Consider the following 21,986-nt stretch of genomic DNA (forward strand, 5'->3'; position numbering starts at 1 on the left):
GACTGAAGAAGCCTACTGTGTAGGCGAAAAGTTTCGGAATAAAGTTGCCTAAATGTTGCCTATGTGTCTTATCTACCAACCTGTCGGTATTGTATACCATTTGATAATCATCACTGCGAATGTTGAGACACTTATGCAACGTATGGGAATCTTTATTCGGGAAACGTTTCGCCACAGAGTGGCTTCATCAGTCCAATACAAAGTAGAAAGGCGTAAGGAGAGGAGGAGTTTGAGGTAATCAGTCCCTCAGCCTGGAGTCGATGTGTTCTGTCCATCAATCTTGTAGAATGTACAGCATAGAACGAACGAACGAACAAGTGCAGGTAAGATCCCAATGGGATGAGCGGGGAAGACGGGACAGACGAAGAATAGCGCTGGAGAGGAGTCTTCTTAGTCGTAGAATAATGTAGGCAATGGGCGAAGTGGATCATGGCTGCTTCTGAAATACTACGTTTAGTTGAAGAATTGAGACACTTATGCAACACATGGGAATCTTTATTGAAGAAACGTTTCGCCACATAGTGGCTTCATCAGTCCAATACAAAGTAGAAATGGGTAAGGAGAGTAGAAGTTTGAGTTAATCAGTCCCTCAACCTGGAATCGATGTGTTCAGTCCATCACTCTTGTAGGAAGTGCCACTTCCTACAAGAGTGATGGACTGAACACATCGACTCAAGGTTGAGGGACTGATTACCTCATTCTCCTCCTGTTCTTCAAGATTCTCCTTTGTATGGACTGATGAAGCCACTGTGTGGCGAAACGTTTCCTCAATAAAGATACCCAAGAGTTGCACATGTGTCTAATTTATCAACATGTCGGTTCTCTGAACCATTCATCTACAGACTTGAAAAAGCCCACTGTGTGGGCGAAACGTAGTCAATAAAGGATCACATTATACTGCATTTGTGTTTATGTTTCCAGAGCTGAACTCTTCTCTAGGCTGAGGGATGAGACACTTCAAATACTATTTCTCCAAGGTTGATAGACTGATTACATCATCATTTCACTACTACCCCTGCTCCCTCTGTAGCATTTGTGAATCGATATTGAGGAAACGTTTCGCCAGGCAGTGGCTTCTTCAGTCCAGTACCGAGAATAACATCGACTGAGGGACTGATAACCTCAAATTCTTCCTCATATTCTACTGTTATTCTCTGTTTTCCAAATGTTGCACAAGTGTCTCATTCTTCAGCTTGACGGTTTTCAAAACCATTTTTATCATACGGATGTCTTGTTGGTGTTATCCATTTTGCAGGTGTATTTATGTTTCAATAATAAATTTACCCAACTGTTGAACATATGTCTTAACATAAGAACATAAGAAAGAAGGAACACTGCAGCAGGCCTACTGACCCATGCGAAGCAGGTCCGTGTCACCTTCAGGCTTAGCCCAATGACCCACCTAGTCAGGTCACTTCCACTTAAGGAAGGAGCACAGCATCAGACCTAGTAGCACAGGCTAGTAAGGTCCAACTCACACCCACCCACACCCATTCATGTATTTATCTAACCTATTTTTAAAACAACACAACGTTTTAGCTTCTATAACTGTACTCGGGAGTTTGTTCCACTCATCTACAACTCTATTACCAAACCAGTGCTTTCCTATATCCTTTCTGAATATGAATTTTTCCAACTTGAAACCATTGCTGCGAGTCCTGTCTTGGCTGGAAATTTTCAGCACGCTATTTACATCCCCTTTATTTATTCCTGTTTTCCATTTATACACATCGATCATATCCCCCCCTAATTCTACGCCTTTCTAGAGAGTGCAGATTCAGGGCCCTCAGTCTATCCTCATAGGGAAGATTTCTGATACATGGGATCATCTTTCTCATCCTCCTCTGTACGTTTTCCAGAGCATTTATATCCATTCTGTAATACGGTGACCAGAACTGAGCAGCATAATCTAAATGAGGCCTAACCAAGGATATATAGAGTTGAAGAATAACCTGAGGACTTCTATTATTTATGCTTCTTGATATGAAGCCAAGGATTATGTTAGCTTTATTGGGAACACTTATGCACTGTTGTCTTGGTTTCAGATTACTGCTAACCAGAACTCCTAAATCCTTTTCACAATCAGTAGTGTATTAAGATCTACATTATTTGGTTTACATGTGGCACAGTTATTTTCCTGTAAAACATTTAGAACTTTGCATTTGTCAATATTAAACTGCATCTGCCACTTCTCCGACTATTGCATCAGTCTATTCAAATCATCCTGGAGTGCTCTAGTGTCCACATGATTAGCATGAATTGACGGCCTATTTTGGTGTCATCAGCAAATTTACTCATAAACTTGTCAGTATTTTTTACAATTATCAGTATAAGTATCACCAATACCTGATATAACTTTTAAGATGTCTCAGCCTGACCTCAGGTTGCCTTATAAGGCAAATACACCGTCTTAAACAGTAAAACTGTCACCCTGAGGTCAGGTTCTGTGAAAGACAGGTCAAAGGTGAAGTCTGGTATTGGTAAGAGTCGGAGGCAGGGCCAAGGTAACAAGACGAGGTTCATGTTAATTGTATGAATCATTTTATAATGCGGACACTGAGTTCAGCCTGTTTCTAAATAACTGATAAAGTTTAGCAATGAGTGATATTAAAGAAGGATTCCATGCTATCAGTGTCGTTTTGGTTTCAGTATTAGGAATAATTATTACCTAGAGTTGGTACCATGACACTACCAGGGATAGTTACAGACTGGAGAAGACGGCACTCACCCATACTGTTGGTGTAGGTCATGGTGGGTCACACGGTACAAGAAGGGGGTAACTTACCCATACTGTTGGTGTAGGTTATGGTGGGTCACACGGTACAAGAAGGGGGTAACTTACCCATACTGTTGGTGTAGGTGATGTTGTGAGTCATGGGGTCGGACATGGGTGGCGGGAGTGTGGCGTTGTTGATGAGGACGCCCCTGGGCACGGGCGCTGCTGGTGTGGCTGGAGAGGAGTCGTGGGTGGGGTAGAGGGCATGAGGGTGGTGGAGGGGTGTGCCGTGGGCGTGCGAGTGCGTGGGCGAGGCAGTGTGGGCGGCCATGGGCGTGTGGGGAGCCTGGGTGTGGTGGGGGTTGGGCAGACCTAAGTACTGCACCACCTCCTGCCACCGCTCCATTTCCCCGCTCCGGACCAGACTGCCCAGCCGACCCTGAAACAAAACACAACCAACTTAGAAGGATCTCATTTCCATCATAACAAACACGTTACAAACGATATGTATTTCAAGTCCTACAAACGTGTCCCCATATCCCGAAAGCTCAGCCTTATCTACCTCAATACATGCAAATGAAATAATGATGGCCAATAATAAAATTCTAACGTAGCAAAATATAAAATATGTACGACTGGGGGTGGGGAAAGAATATATCTAAATTCCTTAAGGAGCTGGGAAAAAGACTCATCAGGGTAACTAGGGATCCCAGGGCAGCTAGTTTTCTGTTCCAGCGGCTCAGTGCGGCTTTTCAAAGGGGTAATGCCTGCTGTATTTTGGGCACACGTCCCAGCTCTGAGGAGCTGGATGAGATTTTCGCCTTATAATCGGTGATACACACGTAACAACATGTACCGCATACGTATATATATATATATATATATATATATATATATATATATATATATATATATATATATATATATATATATATATATATATATATATATTTATATTTATATGTCGTGCCGAATATGTAAAACTGGTCAGTTAGCAAGAACTCATTTAAAATTAAGTCCTTTCTAAAATTTTCTCTTATACGTTTAAAGGTATATTTTTTTCATTAATGTTAATGTAAAAATTTATAATTTTGCTCCAAAAGAATCTTAGAAAACTTACCTAACCTTATTATAACAAGAACAATTTATTTAGCCTAACCCAACTAAATATATTTTAGATTTGTTTACAATAATTTAATACTAAACAGACACAGTGAAATATATTTTTTTCGTTAGGTTTAGAATGATTTTGGCGAAATTATTGCATACACAAATTTTCGCTTGTCCTATATGGCAAGATGAGCGTTGCTATTTAAGCCAAGATCGCAAGTTCTGCCTATTCGGCACGACACACACACACACACACACACACACACACACACACCACACACAAACACACCCACCCACACACACACACACGCATATGTATATATATATATATATATATATATATATATATATATATATATATATATATATATATATATATATATAATCCTTGGAGGAAAAAAGAGGAATGAATTAGCGAATAGTAGTACTAACACTCTTATATGGGTGTGAAACATGGGTTGTGAATGTTGCAGCATGAAGAAGGCTGGAGGCAGTGGAGATGTGTCTGAGGGCAATATGTTGTGTAAATATTATGCAGAGAATTCGTAGTTTGGAGATTAAAAAGTGGTGCAGGGTTACTATAAGTATTAACCAGAGCACTGAGGAGGGGTTGTAGAGATTGTTTGGACATTTAGAAAAGGTGGAGCAAAATAGAATGACTTGGAGTGTGTATAAATCTGTAATAGAGTGAAGGTGGAGTAGAGATTCGTCCTAGGGAAAGTTGAAGGGAGGGGGTAAATTAGGTTTTGTATGTGATGGGCTTGGACATCCAACAGGCGTGTGCGAGCATGTCAGGTAGGATTGAGTGAATGCAAATAGTTTTCATGACTTGGCGAGCTGTTGGGGTGTAAGTAAGGTAAAATTAATGAAGAGATTCAGAGAAACAGGTTTGCTGGACTTGAGTCTTGGAGGTAAGAAGTACAGTGCCTGCACTCTGAAGGAGTTGCGATATTCGCAGTTTTGAACTGTAGTATCGGCTTCACTCTGGCAAGACAGTGATAGAATGATTGATGGTGAAAGTGTTTCTTTCTCGGGTCACTCTACCTAGGTGGGAGGCAGCCGGTGAAATATATATATATATATATATATATATATATATATATATATATATATATATATATGTATACAAAACAACCACTATGAAAGAGTAGTGAAATTCCAAGCGCTTTCGTGACTACTCACATTGTCATAGTTCCTTGACAATGTGAGTAGTCACGAAAGCGCTTGGAATTTCACTACTTTGTCGTAGTGGTCGTCTTGCATATTTTAAAATCACATGTTTACTGTGAACTTACTGCATATATATATATATATATATATATATATATATATATATATATATATATATATATATATATATATATATATATATATATATATATTTTATCACACTGGCCGATTCCCACCAAGGCAGGGTGGCCCGAAAAAGAAAAACTTTCACCATCATTCACTCCATCACTGTCTTGCCAGAAGGGTGCTTTACACTACAGTTTTTAAACTGCAACATTAACACCCCTCCTTCAGAGTGCAGGCACTGTACTTCCCATCTCCAGGACTCAAGTCCGGCCTGCCGGTTTCCCTGAACCCCTTCATAAATGTTACTTTGCTCACACTCCAACAGCACGTCAAGTATTAAAAACCATTTGTCTCCATTCACTCCTATCAAACACGCTCACGCATGCCTGCTGGAAGTCCAAGCCCCTCGCACACAAAACCTCCTTTACCCCCTCCCTCCAACCTTTCCTAGGCCGACCCCTACCCCGCCTTCCTTCCACTACAGACTGATACACTCTTGAAGTTATTCTGTTTCGCTCCATTCTCTCCACATGTCCGAACCACCTCAACAACTCTTCCTCAGCCCTCTGGACAACAGTTTTGGTAATCCCGCACCTCCTCCTAACTTCCAAACTACGAATTCTCTGCATTATATTCACACCACACATTGCTCTCAGACATGACATCTCCACTGCCTCCAGCCTTCTCCTCGCTGCAACATTCATCACCTATGCTTCACACCCATATAAGAGCGTTGGTAAAACTATACTCTCATACATTCCCCTCTTTGCCTCCAAGGACAAAGTTCTTTGTCTCCACAGACTCCTAAGTGCACCACTCACCCTTTTCCCCTCATCAATTCTATGATTCACCTCATCTTTCATAGACCCATCCGCTGACACGTCCACTCCCAAATATCTGAATACATTCACCTCCTCCATACTCTCTCCCTCCAATCTGATATCCAATCTTTCATCACCTAATCTTTTTGTTATCCCATAACCTTACTCTTTCCTGTATTCACTTTCAATTTTCTTCTTTTGCACACCCTACCAAATTCATCCACCAATCTCTGCAACTTCTCTTCAGAATCTCCCAAGAGCACAGTGTCATCAGCAAAAAGCAACTGTGACAACTCCCACTTTGTGTGCGATTCTTTATCTTTTAACTCCACGCCTCTTGCCAAGACCCTCGCATTTACTTCTCTTACAACCCCATTTATAAATATATTAAACAACCACGGTGACATCACACATCCTTGTCTAAGGCCTACTTTTACTGGGAAATAATTTCCCTCTTTCCTACATACTCTAACTTGAGCCTCACTATCCTCGTAAAAACTCTTCACTGCTTTCAGTAACCTACCTCCTACACCATACACCTGCAACATCTGCCACATTGCCCCCTATCCACCCTGTCATACGCCTTTTCCAAATCCATAAATGCCACAAAGACCTCTTTAGCCTTATCTAAATACTGTTCACTTATATGTTTCACTGTAAACACCTGGTCCACACACCCCCTACCCTTCCTAAAGCCTCCCTGTTCATCTGCTATCCTATTCTCCGTCTTACTCTTAATTCTTTCAATAATAACTCTACCATATACTTATACATATATACATATATACATACATATATATATATATATATATATATATATATATATATATATATATATATATATATATATATATATATATATATATATATATATATATATATATACATACATACATACTTCCTTGAAGCCTTTTTATCCACTTCTCCGAGGCTATGGGTTCCACAATTTACACCAGAGGTGGACCTATATATATATATATATATATATATATATATATATATATATATATATATATATATATATATATATATATATATATATATATATAGCAGGGGTTCACGAGAGGTCGTTCCTGCCTGACAAATTTACTGACGTCCTCCAATAGAGCATTTGATGCAGTGGACAGTGATAAAGAATATGATATTGTTTATTTGGATTTTAGTAAAGCCTTCGATAGAATATCTCACAAGAGACTCTTAAGAAAAGTGACAGTTCATGTTATAGGAGGTAAAGTTCTAGCATGGATAGAGGCATAGCTTACCAATAGAAAGCAGAGAGTTTCCATTAATGGGGTCAAATCTGAATGGGGATTAGTCACTAGTGGCGTTCCACAAGGATCAGTTTTAAGCCCTGTCTTGTTCATAGTTTACATTAATGACCTTGATGAAGTGATTACGAGTGACATGAGTAAATTTGCTGATGATACAAAGATAGGCCGTATAATTCATTCTGATGAAGATAGCAATGAACTCCAAGAGGATTTAGACAAATTAATGTCTTGGTCTGAAAAATGGCAGATGAAGTTCAATGTGAATAAGTGTAAGGTACTGGTCCTTGGTAATGAAAATAACCCTCGAAGCTATAAACTAGTTGAAGTAGAGCTTGATCATACAGAATGTGAAAAAGACTTGGGAGTCATGGTAAGCAGAAACCTAAAGCCAAGACAGCAGTGCCTTATTGTGCGCAACAAGGCTAACAGATTACTTGGACTTATCTCAAGAAGTATAAGTAACAGAAGTCCGAAAGTTATTTTACAGCTCTATACATCACTAGTGAGGCCTCATTTAGATTATGCAGCTCAGTTTTGGTCTCCTTACTACAGGATGGATACAGACTCATTGGAGAACATACAGAGAAGAATGACTAAAATGATTTACTGTGTAAGGAATCTCCCGTATGAAGATAGACTTAAAGTCTTAAATCTCCACTCTCTTTATCAAAAATCTTGATACAGTAAAAAAACTTTTGATAAAGAATTCCCCCCAAAATGCTGATGGATGTGTCTATAAGATTCCTTGTAAAATTTGCGATAAAGTTTATTACGGTCAAACTGGTAAAAATCTCGAACTAAGATTAAAACAACATAAATATAGCATTAGAACTGGACAAGATTCCAATGCTCTATTTATTCATGTAAGAGAATTTAACCATCCAATTGATTTTCAAAAGTTGAGAAAGTAGTATCAAGCAAGTCCATGGTCGACAGGAATATAATTGAATCTTGTTTCATAAAAAGCAGTTTTGACAATAATATGAATATTTCCTTTGGTTTATATAAATTAGATCCATTTATAATTAATAGAATTTGGGAAGAATTTAATAATACACTGGACAAATAATTTTTAAATTTTCTTGGGTAGAATAGTTTGTGGGGTGAGTTGTGCAAAGGACCTATCCAAGTTGGGTCGGCGCGCGTCAGGTGTTTAACCGTTGTGGGATCTGATAGTGAGGTGCTGGCCAGACCCCTTATATAGCTTCCTTGGATGCTTTACTTTCATAGTTCCTTGATAATGTGAGTAGTCACGAAAGCGCTTGGAATTTCTCTATTCTTTCAGAGTGGTTGTTTTGCATATATATATATATATATATATATATATATATATATATATATATATATATATATATATATATATATATATTTCCAATAGGTATATTTTATTACATAATATGGTACAGAAGATTTAAGCGATACATTGCTGATACAAAGATGGCACATACAGTACATGAGGTGTGAGAGATACATGTCTAGTACAAATAGTGTTTTTTATTTGCACATCGGCCGATTCCCACCAAGGCAGGGTGGCCCGAAAAAGAAAAACTTTCATCATTCACTCCATCACTGTCTTGTCAGAAGGGTGCTTTACACTACAGTTTACAAAACTGTAACATTAACACCCCTCCTTCAGAGTTCAGACACTATACTTCCCATCTCCAGGACTCAAGTCCGGCCTGTCGGTTTCCCTGAATCCCTTCATAAATGTTACTTTGCTCACACTCCAACAGCACGTCAAGTATTAAAAACCATTTGTCTCCATTCACTCCTATCAAATATGCTCACGCATGCTTGCTGGAAGTTCAAGCCCCTCGCACACAAAACCTCCTTTACCCCTTCCCTCTAACGTTTCCTAGGCCGACCCCTAGCCCGCCTTCCCTCCACTACAGATTTATACATTCTCGAAGTCATTCTGTTTCGTTCCAGTCTCTCTACATGTCCGAACCATCTCAACAACCCTTCCTCAGCCCTCTGGACAACAGTTTTGGCAATCCCGCACCTCCTCCTAGCTTCCAAACTAAGAATTCTCAACATTATATTAACACCACACATTGCGCTCAGACGTGACATCTCCACTGCCTCCAGCCTTCTCCTTGTTGCAAGATTCACCACCCAAGTTTGACACCCATATAAAAGCGTTGGTAAAACTATACTCTCATACATTCCCCTCTTTGCTTTCATGGACAAAGTTCTTTGTCTCCACAGACTCCTAAGTGCACCGCTTACCCTTTTTCCCTCATCAATTCTATGATTCACCTCATCTTTCTGCTGACACGTCCACTCCCAAATATCTGAATACATTCACCTCCCCATCCTCCCTACTCTCTCCCTCCAATCTGATATCCAATCTTTCGTCACCTAATCTTTTTGTTATCCTCATAACCTTACTCTTTCCTATATTCACTTTAAATTTTCTTCTTTTACATACTCTACCAAATACATCCACTACCCTCTGCAACTTCTCTTCAGAATCTCCCAAAAGCACAGTGTCATCAGCAAAAAGCAACTGTGACAACTCCTACTTTGTATTTGATTCTTTATCTTTTAACCCCACACCTCTTGCCAAGACCCTCGCATTCACTTTTCTTACAACTCCATCTATAAATATATTGAACAACCACGGTGACATCATACATCCTTGTCTAAGGCCTACTTTTACTGGGAAATAATCTCCCTATTTCCAACATATTCTAACCTGAGCCTCACTATCCTCGCAAAAACTCTTCACTGGTTTCAGTAACCTACCTCCTATACCATACACCTGCAACATCTGCCACACTGTGTCCCCTATCCACCCTGTCATACGCCTTTTTCCAAATCCATAAATGCCACAAAAACCTCTTTAGCCTTATCTAAATACTGTTCACCTATATGTTTCACTATAAACACTTGGTCTATACACCCTCTACCTTTCCTAAAGCCTCCTTGTTCATCTGCTATACTACCTGCTATCATATATATATATATATATATATATATATATATATATATATATATATATATATATATATATATATATATATATATATATATATATACATATACAAACAATCGCAGACGGGCGATCTTAACTATGCAGGACAATAAGGGTAAATGTGGCCAGTGACACCTACGCTACTCTGAGACCTCTCTCCCTGCTTTGGTTGCTCCCTTGCAACATTGCACAGCTCCTGATGACGCACTGAGAAGTGTGAAAGTACTTGAGCAAAAGATTTCCACCCCCGTGGCTTGTCATATATATATATATATATATATATATATATATATATATATATATATATATATATATATATATATATATATATATATATATATATATTGTAGGTAGTAGGTTGGTAGACAGCAACCATCCAGGGGGGTACTACCGTCCTGCCAAGTGAGTGTAAAACGAAAGCCTGTAATTGTTTTACATGATGGTAGGATTGCTGGTGTCTTTTGCCTGTCTCATAAATATGCAAGATTACAGGTAAGTCTTGCTACTTCTACTTACACTTAGGTCACACTACACATACATGTACAAGCATATATATACACACCCCTCTGGGTTTTCTTCTATTTTCTTTCTAATTCTTGTTCTTGTTTATTTCCTCTTATCTCCATGGGGAAGTGGAACAGAATTCTTCCTCTGTAAGCCATGCGTGTCGTAAGAGGCGACTAAAATGCCGGGAGCAAGGGGCTAGTAACCCCTTCTCCTGTATATATTACTAAATTTAAAAGGAGAAACTTTCCTTTTTCCTTTTGGGCCACCCCACCTCGGTGGGATACGGCTGGTATGTTGAAAGAAGAAGAAGATATATATATATATATTTATATTATATATATATATATATATATTATATATATATACATATATATATATACATATATACATATATATATATATATATATTTCATTGTGTTTATTTATTATTAATTAATTACTGTAAACTGATGTAAAATATATTTATTTTGATTAGGCTAAATTAAATTGAGCTTGTTATAATAAGGTTAGTTAAGTTTACTAAGGTTCTTTTGGCACAAAATTATTAATTTTTACATTAACATGAATGAAAAAATATATCTTCAAACGTAGAAGAGAAAATTTTAGAAAGGACTTCATTTTAAACGAGTTCTTGCTAACTGACGACCAATTTTACCTATATATACTATATAATTTTACCATTATATATATATATATATATATATATATATATATATATATATATATATATATATATATATATATATATATATAATATAGTATATAATGTGTGTGTGTGTAGTAGTAGCTACTAGCTACTACACTCACTTTTAATTCCTGTATAAGGATTAAGGTAAACTCTGAATATATATACACTGAGACATACAGTCCTCCGTGTGTATAACCTCTGTTGCTCTCAGGACATACACGTTAGCAGTTATATATTCAAAAGAATATACAGAATGTGAAGAAAGTAATAAATATTGGATACGGGTAGTAGTGGATAAGGGGAGGGAGTAAGGGAGACGAAGGGATAGGAGTAGTGGTGGATAAGGGTAGGGGGTAGGGGGACTAAGGGCTAGAAGTAGTGGTGGATAAGGGTCGGGGGTAAGGGTGACTATGGGTTAGGAGTAGTGGTGGATAAAGGTATGGGGTAGGGGGCCTAAGGGTGGTAGGGGCGGCGCTACACGCTTCAGTGGTTCTGACAAATACTAAATAACAACTCAAGCGACAGTGAATCGCCAACCAATTTGTGTTGTGGGTCATTACCGCCCCTAGATGGCGCCCTCCCCCGCCCACACTCACATACACTTCCTGTTAGGCTTCCCACACCCAGCACCACAACCAGGCACCCAGCACCACACCTAGGCACCCAGCACCACACCCAGGCACCCAGCACCACACCCAGGCTCCCAGCATCACAACCAGGCACCCAGCACCACAACCAGGCACCCAGCACCACACCTAGGCACCCAGCACCACACCCAGGCACCCAGCACCACACCCAGGCTCCCAGCATCACAACCAGGCACCCAGCACCACACCCAGGCACCCAGCACCACACTCAGGCACCTAGCACCACACCCAGGCACCCAGCACCACACCCAGGCACCCAGCACCACACCCAGGCACCCAGCACCACACCCAGGCACCCAGCACCACACCCAGGCACCCAACACCACATCCAGGCACCCAGCAAAACACCCAGGCACCCAGCATCACAACCAGGTACCCAGCATCACAACCAGGCACCCATCACCACACCCAGGCACCCAGCACGACACCCAGGCATGCAGTACCACACCCAGCACCACACCCAGACACCTAGCACCACACCCAGGCACCCAGCACCACAACCAAGCACCCAGCACCAAACCCAGCCACCCAGTACCACACCCAGGCACCCAGCACCACACCCAGGCACCCGGCACCACACCCAGGCACCTGGCACCACACCCAGGCACCCAGCACCACACCCAGGCACCCAGTACCACAACCGGGCACCCAGCACCACACCCAGGCACCCAGCACCACACCCAGGCACCCAGCACCACACCGAGGCACCAAGGACCACACCCAGGCACCCAACACCATACCCAGGCACCCAGCACCACACTCAGGCATCCAGCACCACACCCAGGCACCCTGCACCACAATCAGGCACCTAGCGCTACACCCAGGCACCCGGCACCACACCCAGGCACCCAGTACCACACACAGGCACCCAGCACTACACCCAGCACCACATCCAGGTACTCAGTACCAAACCTAGGCATCTAGCACTACACCCACGCACCCAGTACCACATCCAGGTACTCAGTACCACACCTAGGCACCCAGAACCACATCCAGGCACCTAGTACCACACCCAGGCACCCAGCAGCACACCCAGGCACCTAGCACAAGTGTTAGTGAATATTTCGCTTGTTCTGCGAAATCTAAACATTCTAAAACTGTTTCGCTGGTCGATGCATGCTGGGGATGATGAAACACTCAAAGCCAACACCTCCCTCACTGCTGGATGCTGTGGACCAAACGCCTAGCATGACTGGACGCAAAGGATCGGACCAGTGTGGGATAGTGAGTAGTGTGTACCTTGTTCCAAGGGTTGGAGGTTCCAGGGTCTTTCTGTGTGAGATTAGTGTTTTTGTATATATATATATACTATATACATATATATGTCGTGCCGAATAGGCAGAACTTGCGATTTTGGCTTAAATAGCAACGCTCATCTTACCATGTAAGACGAGTGAAAATTTGCGTATGCAATAATTTCGCCAAAATGATTCTGAACCTAACGAAAAAAATATATTTCACTGTGTTTGTTTAGTATTAAATTATTGTAAACAAATCTAAAATATATTTAGTTGGGTTAGGCTAAAATAAATTGTTCTTGTTATAATAAGGTTAGGTAAGTTTTCTAAGATTCTTTTGGTGCAAAATTATAAAATTTTACATTAACATTAATGAAAGAAATATATCTTTAAACGTATAAGAGAAAATTTCAGAAAGGACTTAATTTTAAATGAGTTCTTGCTAATTGACCAGTTTTACATATTCGGAGAGTTAGATAGGAGTGAATGGAGACAAATGGTATTTGGGACCTGACGATCTGTTAGAGTGTGAGCAGGGTAATATTTAGTGAAGGGATTCAGGGAAACCGGTTATTTTATATAACCGGACTTGAGTCCTGGAAATGGGAAGTACAATGCCTGCACTATAAAGGAGGAGTTCGGGATATTGGCAGTTTGGAGGGATATATTGTGTATTTTGATACGTATATACTTCTAGATGTTGTATTCTGAGCACCTCTGCAAAAACAGTGATTATGTGTGAGTGAGGTGAAAGTTGAATGATGATGAAAGTATTTTATTTTTGGAGATTTTCTTTCTCTCTGGGTCACCCTGCCTCGGTGGGAGACGGTCGACTTGTTGAAAAAAAAGTATATATATATATATATATATATATATATATATATATATATATATATATATATATATATATATATATATATATATATACATATATATATAAGTACAAGAAAACTTTCCAGCAAGTTTCACCAGTCCGGAAACTCAAACAAGGTATATTACGCGTCACAGATATCTTGGAGAGTAGACGAGGAGCTTGAGGGGATGACTGGAGGGTGAGGGGATGACTGGAGGGTGAGGGGATGACTGGAGGGTGAGGGGATGACTGGAGGGTGACGGGATGACTGGAGAGTGACGCGATGACTGGAGGGTGAGGGGATGGCTGGAGAGTGAGGGGATGACTGGAGGGTGAGGGGATGAATGGAGGGTGAAGGGATGACTGAAGGGTGAGGGGATGACTGGAGGGTGAGGGGATGGCTGGAGGGTGAGGGGATGACTGAAGGGTGAGGGGATGACTGGAGGGTGAGGGGATGGCTGGAGGGTGAGGGGATGACTGGAGGGTGAGGGGATGACTGGAGGGTGAAGGGATGACGGGAGGGTGAGGGGATGACTGGAGGGTGAGGGGATGGCTCGAGGGTGAGGGGATGACTGGAGGGTGACGGGATGACTGGAGGGTGAGGGGATGGCTGGAGAGTGAGGGGATGACTGGAGGGTGAGGGGATGAATGGAGGGTGAAGGGATGACTGAAGGGTGAGGGGATGACTGGAGGGTGAGGGGATGGCTGGAGGGTGAGGGGATGACTGGAGGGTGAGGAGATGACTGGAGGGTGAAGGGATGACGGGAGGGTGAGGGGATGACTGGAGGGTGAGGGGATGGCTCGAGGGTGAGGGGATGACTGGAGGGTGACGGGATGACTGGAGGGTGACGGGATGACTAGAGGATGAGGGGATGACTGGAGTGTGAGGGGATGGCTGGAGGGTGAGGGGATGACTGGAGGGTGACGGGATGACTGGAGGGTGACGGGATGGCTGGAGGGTGAGGGGATGGCTGGAGGGTGAGGGGATGGCTGGAGGGTGAGGGGATGACTGGAGGGTGAGGGGATGACTGGAGGGTGAGGGGATGACAGGAGGGTGAGGGGATGGCTGGAGGGAGAGGGGATGACTGGAGGGTGAAGGGATGACTGGAGGGTGAGGGGATGACTGGAGGGTGAGGGGATGGCTGGAGGGTGAGGGAATGGCTGGAGGGTGAGGGGATGACTGGAGGGTGAGGGGATGACTGGAGGGTGAGGGGATGACTGGAGGGTGAGGGGATGACTGGAGGGTGAGGGGATGACTGGAGGGTGAGGGGATGGCTGGAGGGAGAGGGGATGACTGGAGGGTGAGGGGATGACTGGAGGGTGAAGGGATGACTGGAGGGTGAGGGGATGACTGGAGGGTGAGGGGATGGCTGGAGGGTGAGGGGATGACTGGAGGGTGAGAGGATGACTGGAGGGTGAGGGGATGACTGGAGGGTGAGGGGATGACTGGAGGGTGAATTGATGACTGGAGGGTGAGGGGATGGCTGGAGGGTGAGGGGACGACTGGAGGGTGAGGGGATGGCTGGAGGGTGAGGGGATGACTGCAGGGTGAGGGGATGACTGGAGGGTGACGGGATGACTGGAGGGTGAGGGGATGGCTGGAGGGTGAGGGGATGACTGGAGGGTGAGGGGATAACTGGAGCGTGAGGGGATGACTGGAGCGTGAGGGGATGACTGGAGCGTGAGGGGATGATTGGAGGTTGAGGGGATGACTGGAGCGTGAGGGGATGACTGGAGCGTGAGGGGATGACTGGAGCGTTAGGGGATGACTAGAGCGTGAGGGAATGACTGGAGCGTGAGGGGATGACTGGAGCGTGAGGGGATGATTGGAGCGTGAGATGATGACTGGAGGGTGAGGGGATGACTGGAGGATGAGGGGATGACTGGAACGTCAGGGGATGATTAGAGCGTGAGGGAATGACTGGAGCATGAGGGGATGACTGGAGGGTGAGGGGATGACTGGAGCGTGAGGGGATGACTGGAGCGTGAGGGGATGACTGGAGCGTGAGGGGATGACTGGAGCGTGAGAGGATGACTGGAGCGTGAGGGGATGACTGGAGCGTGAGGGGATGACTGGAGCGTGAGGGGATGACTGGAGCGTGAGGGGATGACTGGAGGGTGAGGGGATGACTGGAGCGTGAGGGGATGACTGGAGCGTGAGGGGATGACTGGAGGGTGAGGGGATGACTGGAGGGTGAGTGGATGACTGGAGGGTGAGGGGATGACTGGAGCGTGAGGGGATGACTGGAGCGTGAGGGGATGACTGGAGCGTGAGGGGGTGATTGGAGGGTGAGTGGATGACTGGAGAGTGAGGGGATGACTGGAGCGTGAGGGGATGACTGGAGCGTGAGGTGATGACTGTAGCGTGAGGGGGTGATTGGAGGGTGAGTGGATGACTGGAGAGTGATGCGATGACTGGAGCGTGAGGGGATGACTGGAGCGTGAGGGGATGATTGGAGCGTGAGGGGATGACTGGAGCGTGAGGGGATGACTGGAACGTGAGGGGATGACTGGAGCGTTAGGGGATGACTAGAGCTTGAGGGAACGACTGGAGCGTGAGGGGATGACTGGAGCGTGAGGGGATGATTGGAGAGTGAGCTGATGACTGGAGGGTGAGGGGATGACTGGAGCGTGAGGGGACGACTAGAGCGTGAGGGGACGACTAGAGCGTGAGAGGATGACTGGAGCGTGAGGGGATGACTGGAGCGTGAGAGGATGACTGGAGCGTGAGGGGATGACTGGAGCATGAGGGGATGACTGGAGCGTGAGGGGATGACTGGAGCGTGAGGGGATGACTGGAGCGTGAGGGGACGACTAGAGCGTGAGGGGATGACTGGAGCGTGAGAGGATGACTGGAGCGTGAGAGGATGACTGGAGCGTGAGAGGATGACTGGAGCGTGAGGGGATGACTGGAGCATGAGGGGATGACTGGAGTGTGAGGGGATGACTGGTGCGTGAGGGGATGACTGGAGCGTGAGGGGATGACTGGAGCGTGAGGGGACGACTAGAGCGTGAGAGGATGACTGGAGCGTGAGGGGATGACTGGCGCGTGAGAGGATGACTGGAGCGTGAGGGGATGACTAGAGCGTGAGGGGATGATTGGAGCGTGAGAGGATGACTGGAGCGTGAGGGGATGACTGGAGCGTGAGGGGGATGACTGGAGCGTGAGGGGGCTGACTGGAGCGTGAGGGGATGACTGGAGCGTGAGGGGTTGACTGGAGCGTGAGGGGATGACTGGAGCGTGAGGGGATGACTGGAGCGTGAGGGGATGACTGGAGCGTGAGAGGATGGCTGGAGCGTGAGGGGATGACTTGAGCATGAAGGGATGACTAGAGCGTGAGAGGATGACTGGAGCGTGAGGGGATGACTGGAGCGTGAGGGGATGGTTGGAGCGTGAGGGGATGATTAGAGGGTGAGGGGATGACTGGAGGGTGAGGGGATGACTGGAGGGTGAGGGGATGACTGGAGGGTGAGGGGATGACTGGAGAGTGAGGGGATGACGAGCGTGAGGGGATGACTGGAGTGTGCGGGGATGACTGGAGCGTGAGGGGATGACTAGAGCGTGAGGGGATGACTGGAGCGTGAGGGGATGACTGGAGCGTGAGGGGATGACTGGAGCGTGAGGGGATGACTGGAGCGTGAGAGGATGGCTGGAGCGTGAGGGGATGACTTGAGCGTGATGGGATGACTAGAGCGTGAGAGGATGACTGGAGCGTGAGGGGATGACTGGAGCGTGAGGGGATGGTTGGAGCGTGAGAGGATGGCTGGAGCGTGAGGGATGGCTAGAGCGTGAGGGGATGACTGGAGCGTTAGGGGATGACTGGAGGGTGAGGGAATGACTGGAGGGTGAGGGGATGACTGGAAGGTGATGGGATGACTGGAGCGTGAGGGGATGACTGGAGCGTGAGGGGATGACTGGAGCGTGAGGGGATGATTAGAGGGTGAGGGGATGACTGGAGGGTGAGGGGATGACTGGAGGGTGAGGGGATGACTGGAGAGTGAGGGGATGACGAGCGTGAGGGGATGACTGGAGTGTGCGGGGATGACTGGAGCGTGAGGGGATGACTAGAGCGCGAGGGGATGACTGGAGCGTGAGGGGATGACTGGAGCGTGAGGGGATGACTGGAGCGTGAGGGGATGACTGGAGGGAGAGGGGATGACTGGAGCGTGAGGGGATGACTAGAGCGTGAGGGGATGACTGGAGCGTGAGGGGATGACTGGAGCGTGAGATGACTGGAGGGTGAGGGGATGACTGGAGCGTGAGGGGATGACTGGAGCGTGAGGGGATGACTGGAGGGTGAGGGGATGACAGGAGCGTGATGGGATGACTGGAGCGTGAGGGGATGACTGGAGGGTGAGGGGATGACTGGAGGGTGAGTGGATGACTGGAGGGTGAGGGGATGACTGGAGCGTTAGGGGATGACTGGAGCGTGAGGGGATGACTGGAGCGTGAGGGGGTGAGTGGAGGGTGAGTGGATGACTGGAGAGTGAGGGGATGGCTGGGGCGTGAGGGGTTGACTGGAGCGTGAGGTGATGACTGTAGCGTGAGGGGGTGATTGGAGGGTGAGTGGATGACTGGAGAGTGATGCGATGACTGGAGCGTGAGGGGATGACTGGAGCGTGAGGGGATGATTGGAGCGTGAGGGGATGACTGGAGCGTGAGGGGATGACTGGAACGTGAGGGGATGACTGGAGCGTTAGGGGATGACTAGAGCTTGAGGGAACGACTGGAGCGTGAGGGGATGACTGGAGCGTGAGGGGATGATTGGAGAGTGAGCTGATGACTGGAGGGTGAGGGGATGACTGGAGCGTGAGGGGACGACTAGAGCGTGAGGGGACGACTAGAGCGTGAGAGGATGACTGGAGCGTGAGGGGATGACTGGAGCGTGAGAGGATGACTGGAGCGTGAGGGGATGACTGGAGCATGAGGGGATGACTGGAGCGTGAGGGGATGACTGGAGCGTGAGGGGATGACTGGAGCGTGAGGGGACGACTAGAGCGTGAGGGGATGACTGGAGCGTGAGAGGATGACTGGAGCGTGAGAGGATGACTGGAGCGTGAGAGGATGACTGGAGCGTGAGGGGATGACTGGAGCGTGAGGGGATGACTGGAGTGTGAGGGGATGACTGGTGCGTGAGGGGATGACTGGAGCGTGAGGGGATGACTGGAGCGTGAGGGGACGACTAGAGCGTGAGAGGATGACTGGAGCGTGAGGGGATGACTGGCGCGTGAGAGGATGACTGGAGCGTGAGGGGATGACTAGAGCGTGAGGGGATGATTGGAGCGTGAGAGGATGACTGGAGCGTGAGGGGATGACTGGAGCGTGAGGGGGATGACTGGAGCGTGAGGGGGATGACTGGAGCGTGAGGGGATGACTGGAGCGTGAGGGGGTGACTGGAGCGTGAGGGGATGACTGGAGCGTGAGGGGATGACTGGAGCGTGAGGGGATGACTGGAGCGTGAGAGGATGGCTGGAGCGTGAGGGGATGAGTTGAGCGTGAGGGGATGACTGGAGGGTGAGGGGATGACTGGAGCGTGAGGGGATGACTGGAGCGTGAGGGGATGGTTGGAGCGTGAGGGGATGATTAGAGGGTGAGGGGATGACTGGAGGGTGAGGGGATGACTGGAGGGTGAGGGGATGACTGGAGGGTGAGGGGATGACTGGAGAGTGAGGGGATGACGAGCGTGAGGGGATGACTGGAGTGTGCGGGGATGACTGGAGCGTGAGGGGATGACTAGAGCGTGAGGGGATGACTGGAGCGTGAGGGGATGACTGGAGCGTGAGGGGATGACTGGAGCGTGAGGGGATGACTGGAGCGTGAGAGGATGGCTGGAGCGTGAGGGGATGACTTGAGCGTGAAGGGATGACTAGAGCGTGAGAGGATGACTGGAGCGTGAGGGGATGACTGGAGCGTGAGGGGATGGTTGGAGCGTGAGAGGATGGCTGGAGCGTGAGGGATGGCTAGAGCGTGAGGGGATGACTGGAGCGTTAGGGGATGACTGGAGGGTGAGGGAATGACTGGAGGGTGAGGGGATGACTGGAAGGTGATGGGATGACTGGAGCGTGAGGGGATGACTGGAGCGTGAGGGGATGACTGGAGCGTGAGGGGATGACGGGAGGGTGAGGGGATGACTGGAGGGTGAGGGGATGACTGGAGGGTGAGGGGATGACTGGAGAGTGAGGGGATGACGAGCGTGACGGGATGACTGGAGTGTGCGGGGATGACTGGAGCGTGAGGGGATGACTAGAGCGCGAGGGGATGACTGGAGCGTGAGGGGATGACTGGAGCGTGAGGGGATGACTGGAGCGTGAGGGGATGACTGGAGGGTGAGGGGATGACTGGAGCGTGAGGGGATGACGGGAGGGTGAGGGGATGACGAGCGTGAGGGGATGACTGGAGCGTGAGATGACTGGAGGGTGAGGGGATGACTGGAGCGTGAGGGGATGACTGGAGCGTGAGGGGATGACTGGAGGGTGAGGGGATGACAGGAGCGTGATGGGATGACTGGAGGGTGAGGGTATGACTGGAGGGTGAGGGGATGACTGGAGCGTGAGGGGATGACTGGAGGGTGAGGGGATGACTGGAGCGTGAGGGGATGACTGGAGGGTGGGGGTATGACTGGAGGGTGAGGGGATGACTGGAGCGTGAGGGAATGACTGGAGGATGAGGGGATGACTAGAGCGTGAGGGGATGACTGGAGCGTGAGGGGATGACTGGAGCGTGAGGGGATGACTGGAGGGTAAGTGGATGAATGGAGCGTGAGGGGACGACTGGAGCGTGAGGGGATGACTGGAGCGTGAGGGGATGACTGGAGCGTGAGGGGATGACTAGAGCGTGAGGGGATAACTGGAGCGTGAGGTGATGACTGGAGCGTGAGGGGATGACTGGAGGGTAAGTGGATGACTGGAGCGTGAGGGGACGACTGGAGCGTGAGGGGATGACTGGAGCGTGAGGGGATGACTGGAACGTGAGGGGATGACTGGAGGGTAAGTGGATGACTGGACGGTGAGGGGACGACTGGAGCGTGAGGGGATGACTGGAGCGTGAGGGGATGACTGGAGCGTGAGGGGATGACTAGAGCGTGAGGGGATGACTGGAGCGTGAGGTGATGACTGGAGCGTGAGGGGATGACTGGAGGGTAAGTGGATGACTGGAGCGTGAGGGGACGACTGGAGCGTGAGGGGATGACTGGAGCGTGAGGGGATGACTGGAGCGTGAGGGGATGACTGGAGGGTAAGTGGATGACTGGAGGGTGAGGGGACGACTGGAGCGTGAGGGGATGACTGGAGCGTGAGGGGATGACTGGAGCGTGAGGGGATGACTGGAGCGTGAGGGGATGACTGGAGCGTGAGGATGACTGGTGCGTGAGGGGATGACTGGAGCGTGAGGGGATGACTGGAGCGTGAGGGGATGACTGGAGCGTGAGGGGATGACTGGAGCGTGAGGGGATGACTGGAGCGTGAGGATGACTGGTGCGTGAGGGGATGACTGGAGCGTGAGGGGATGACTGGAGCGTGAGGGGATGACTGGAGCGTGAGGGGATGACTGGAGCGTGAGGGGATGACTGGAGCGTGAGGGGATGACTGGAGCGTGAGGGGATGACTGGAGCGTGAGGGGATGACTGGAGCGTGAGGGGATGACTGGAGGGTGAGGGGATGACTGGAGCGTGAGGGGATGACTGGAGCGTGAGGATGACTGGAGCGTGAGGGGATGACTGGAGCGTGAGGATGACTGGCGCCTGAGGGGATGACTGGAGCGTGAGTGGATGACTGGAGCGTGAGTGGATGACTGGAGCGTGAGGGGATGACTGGAGCCTGAGGGGCTGACTGGAGCGTGAGTGGATGACTGGAGGGTGAGTGGA

At 47.6% G+C, this 21,986-nt stretch overlaps 1 protein-coding gene across 3 annotated transcripts in view; it reads right to left on the reverse strand.

Moving 5' to 3' along the window:
• cnc (NFE2 like bZIP transcription factor cap-n-collar) overlaps nt 1–21,986 on the reverse strand; it is a 453,797-nt gene that overhangs the window by 109,215 nt on the left and 322,596 nt on the right. For all 3 annotated transcript variants that reach the window (XM_070087536.1, XM_053778153.2, XM_053778152.2), the window contains one exon: nt 2,843–3,155. In XM_070087536.1, coding sequence (XP_069943637.1) covers nt 2,843–3,155 — 313 coding nt within the window. The remainder of the gene's footprint in view (nt 1–2,842; nt 3,156–21,986) is intronic.

Source organism: Cherax quadricarinatus, chromosome 22 (genome assembly GCF_038502225.1).
Source record: "Cherax quadricarinatus isolate ZL_2023a chromosome 22, ASM3850222v1, whole genome shotgun sequence".
In the NCBI taxonomy this organism is placed as follows: Eukaryota; Metazoa; Arthropoda; class Malacostraca; order Decapoda; family Parastacidae; genus Cherax; species Cherax quadricarinatus.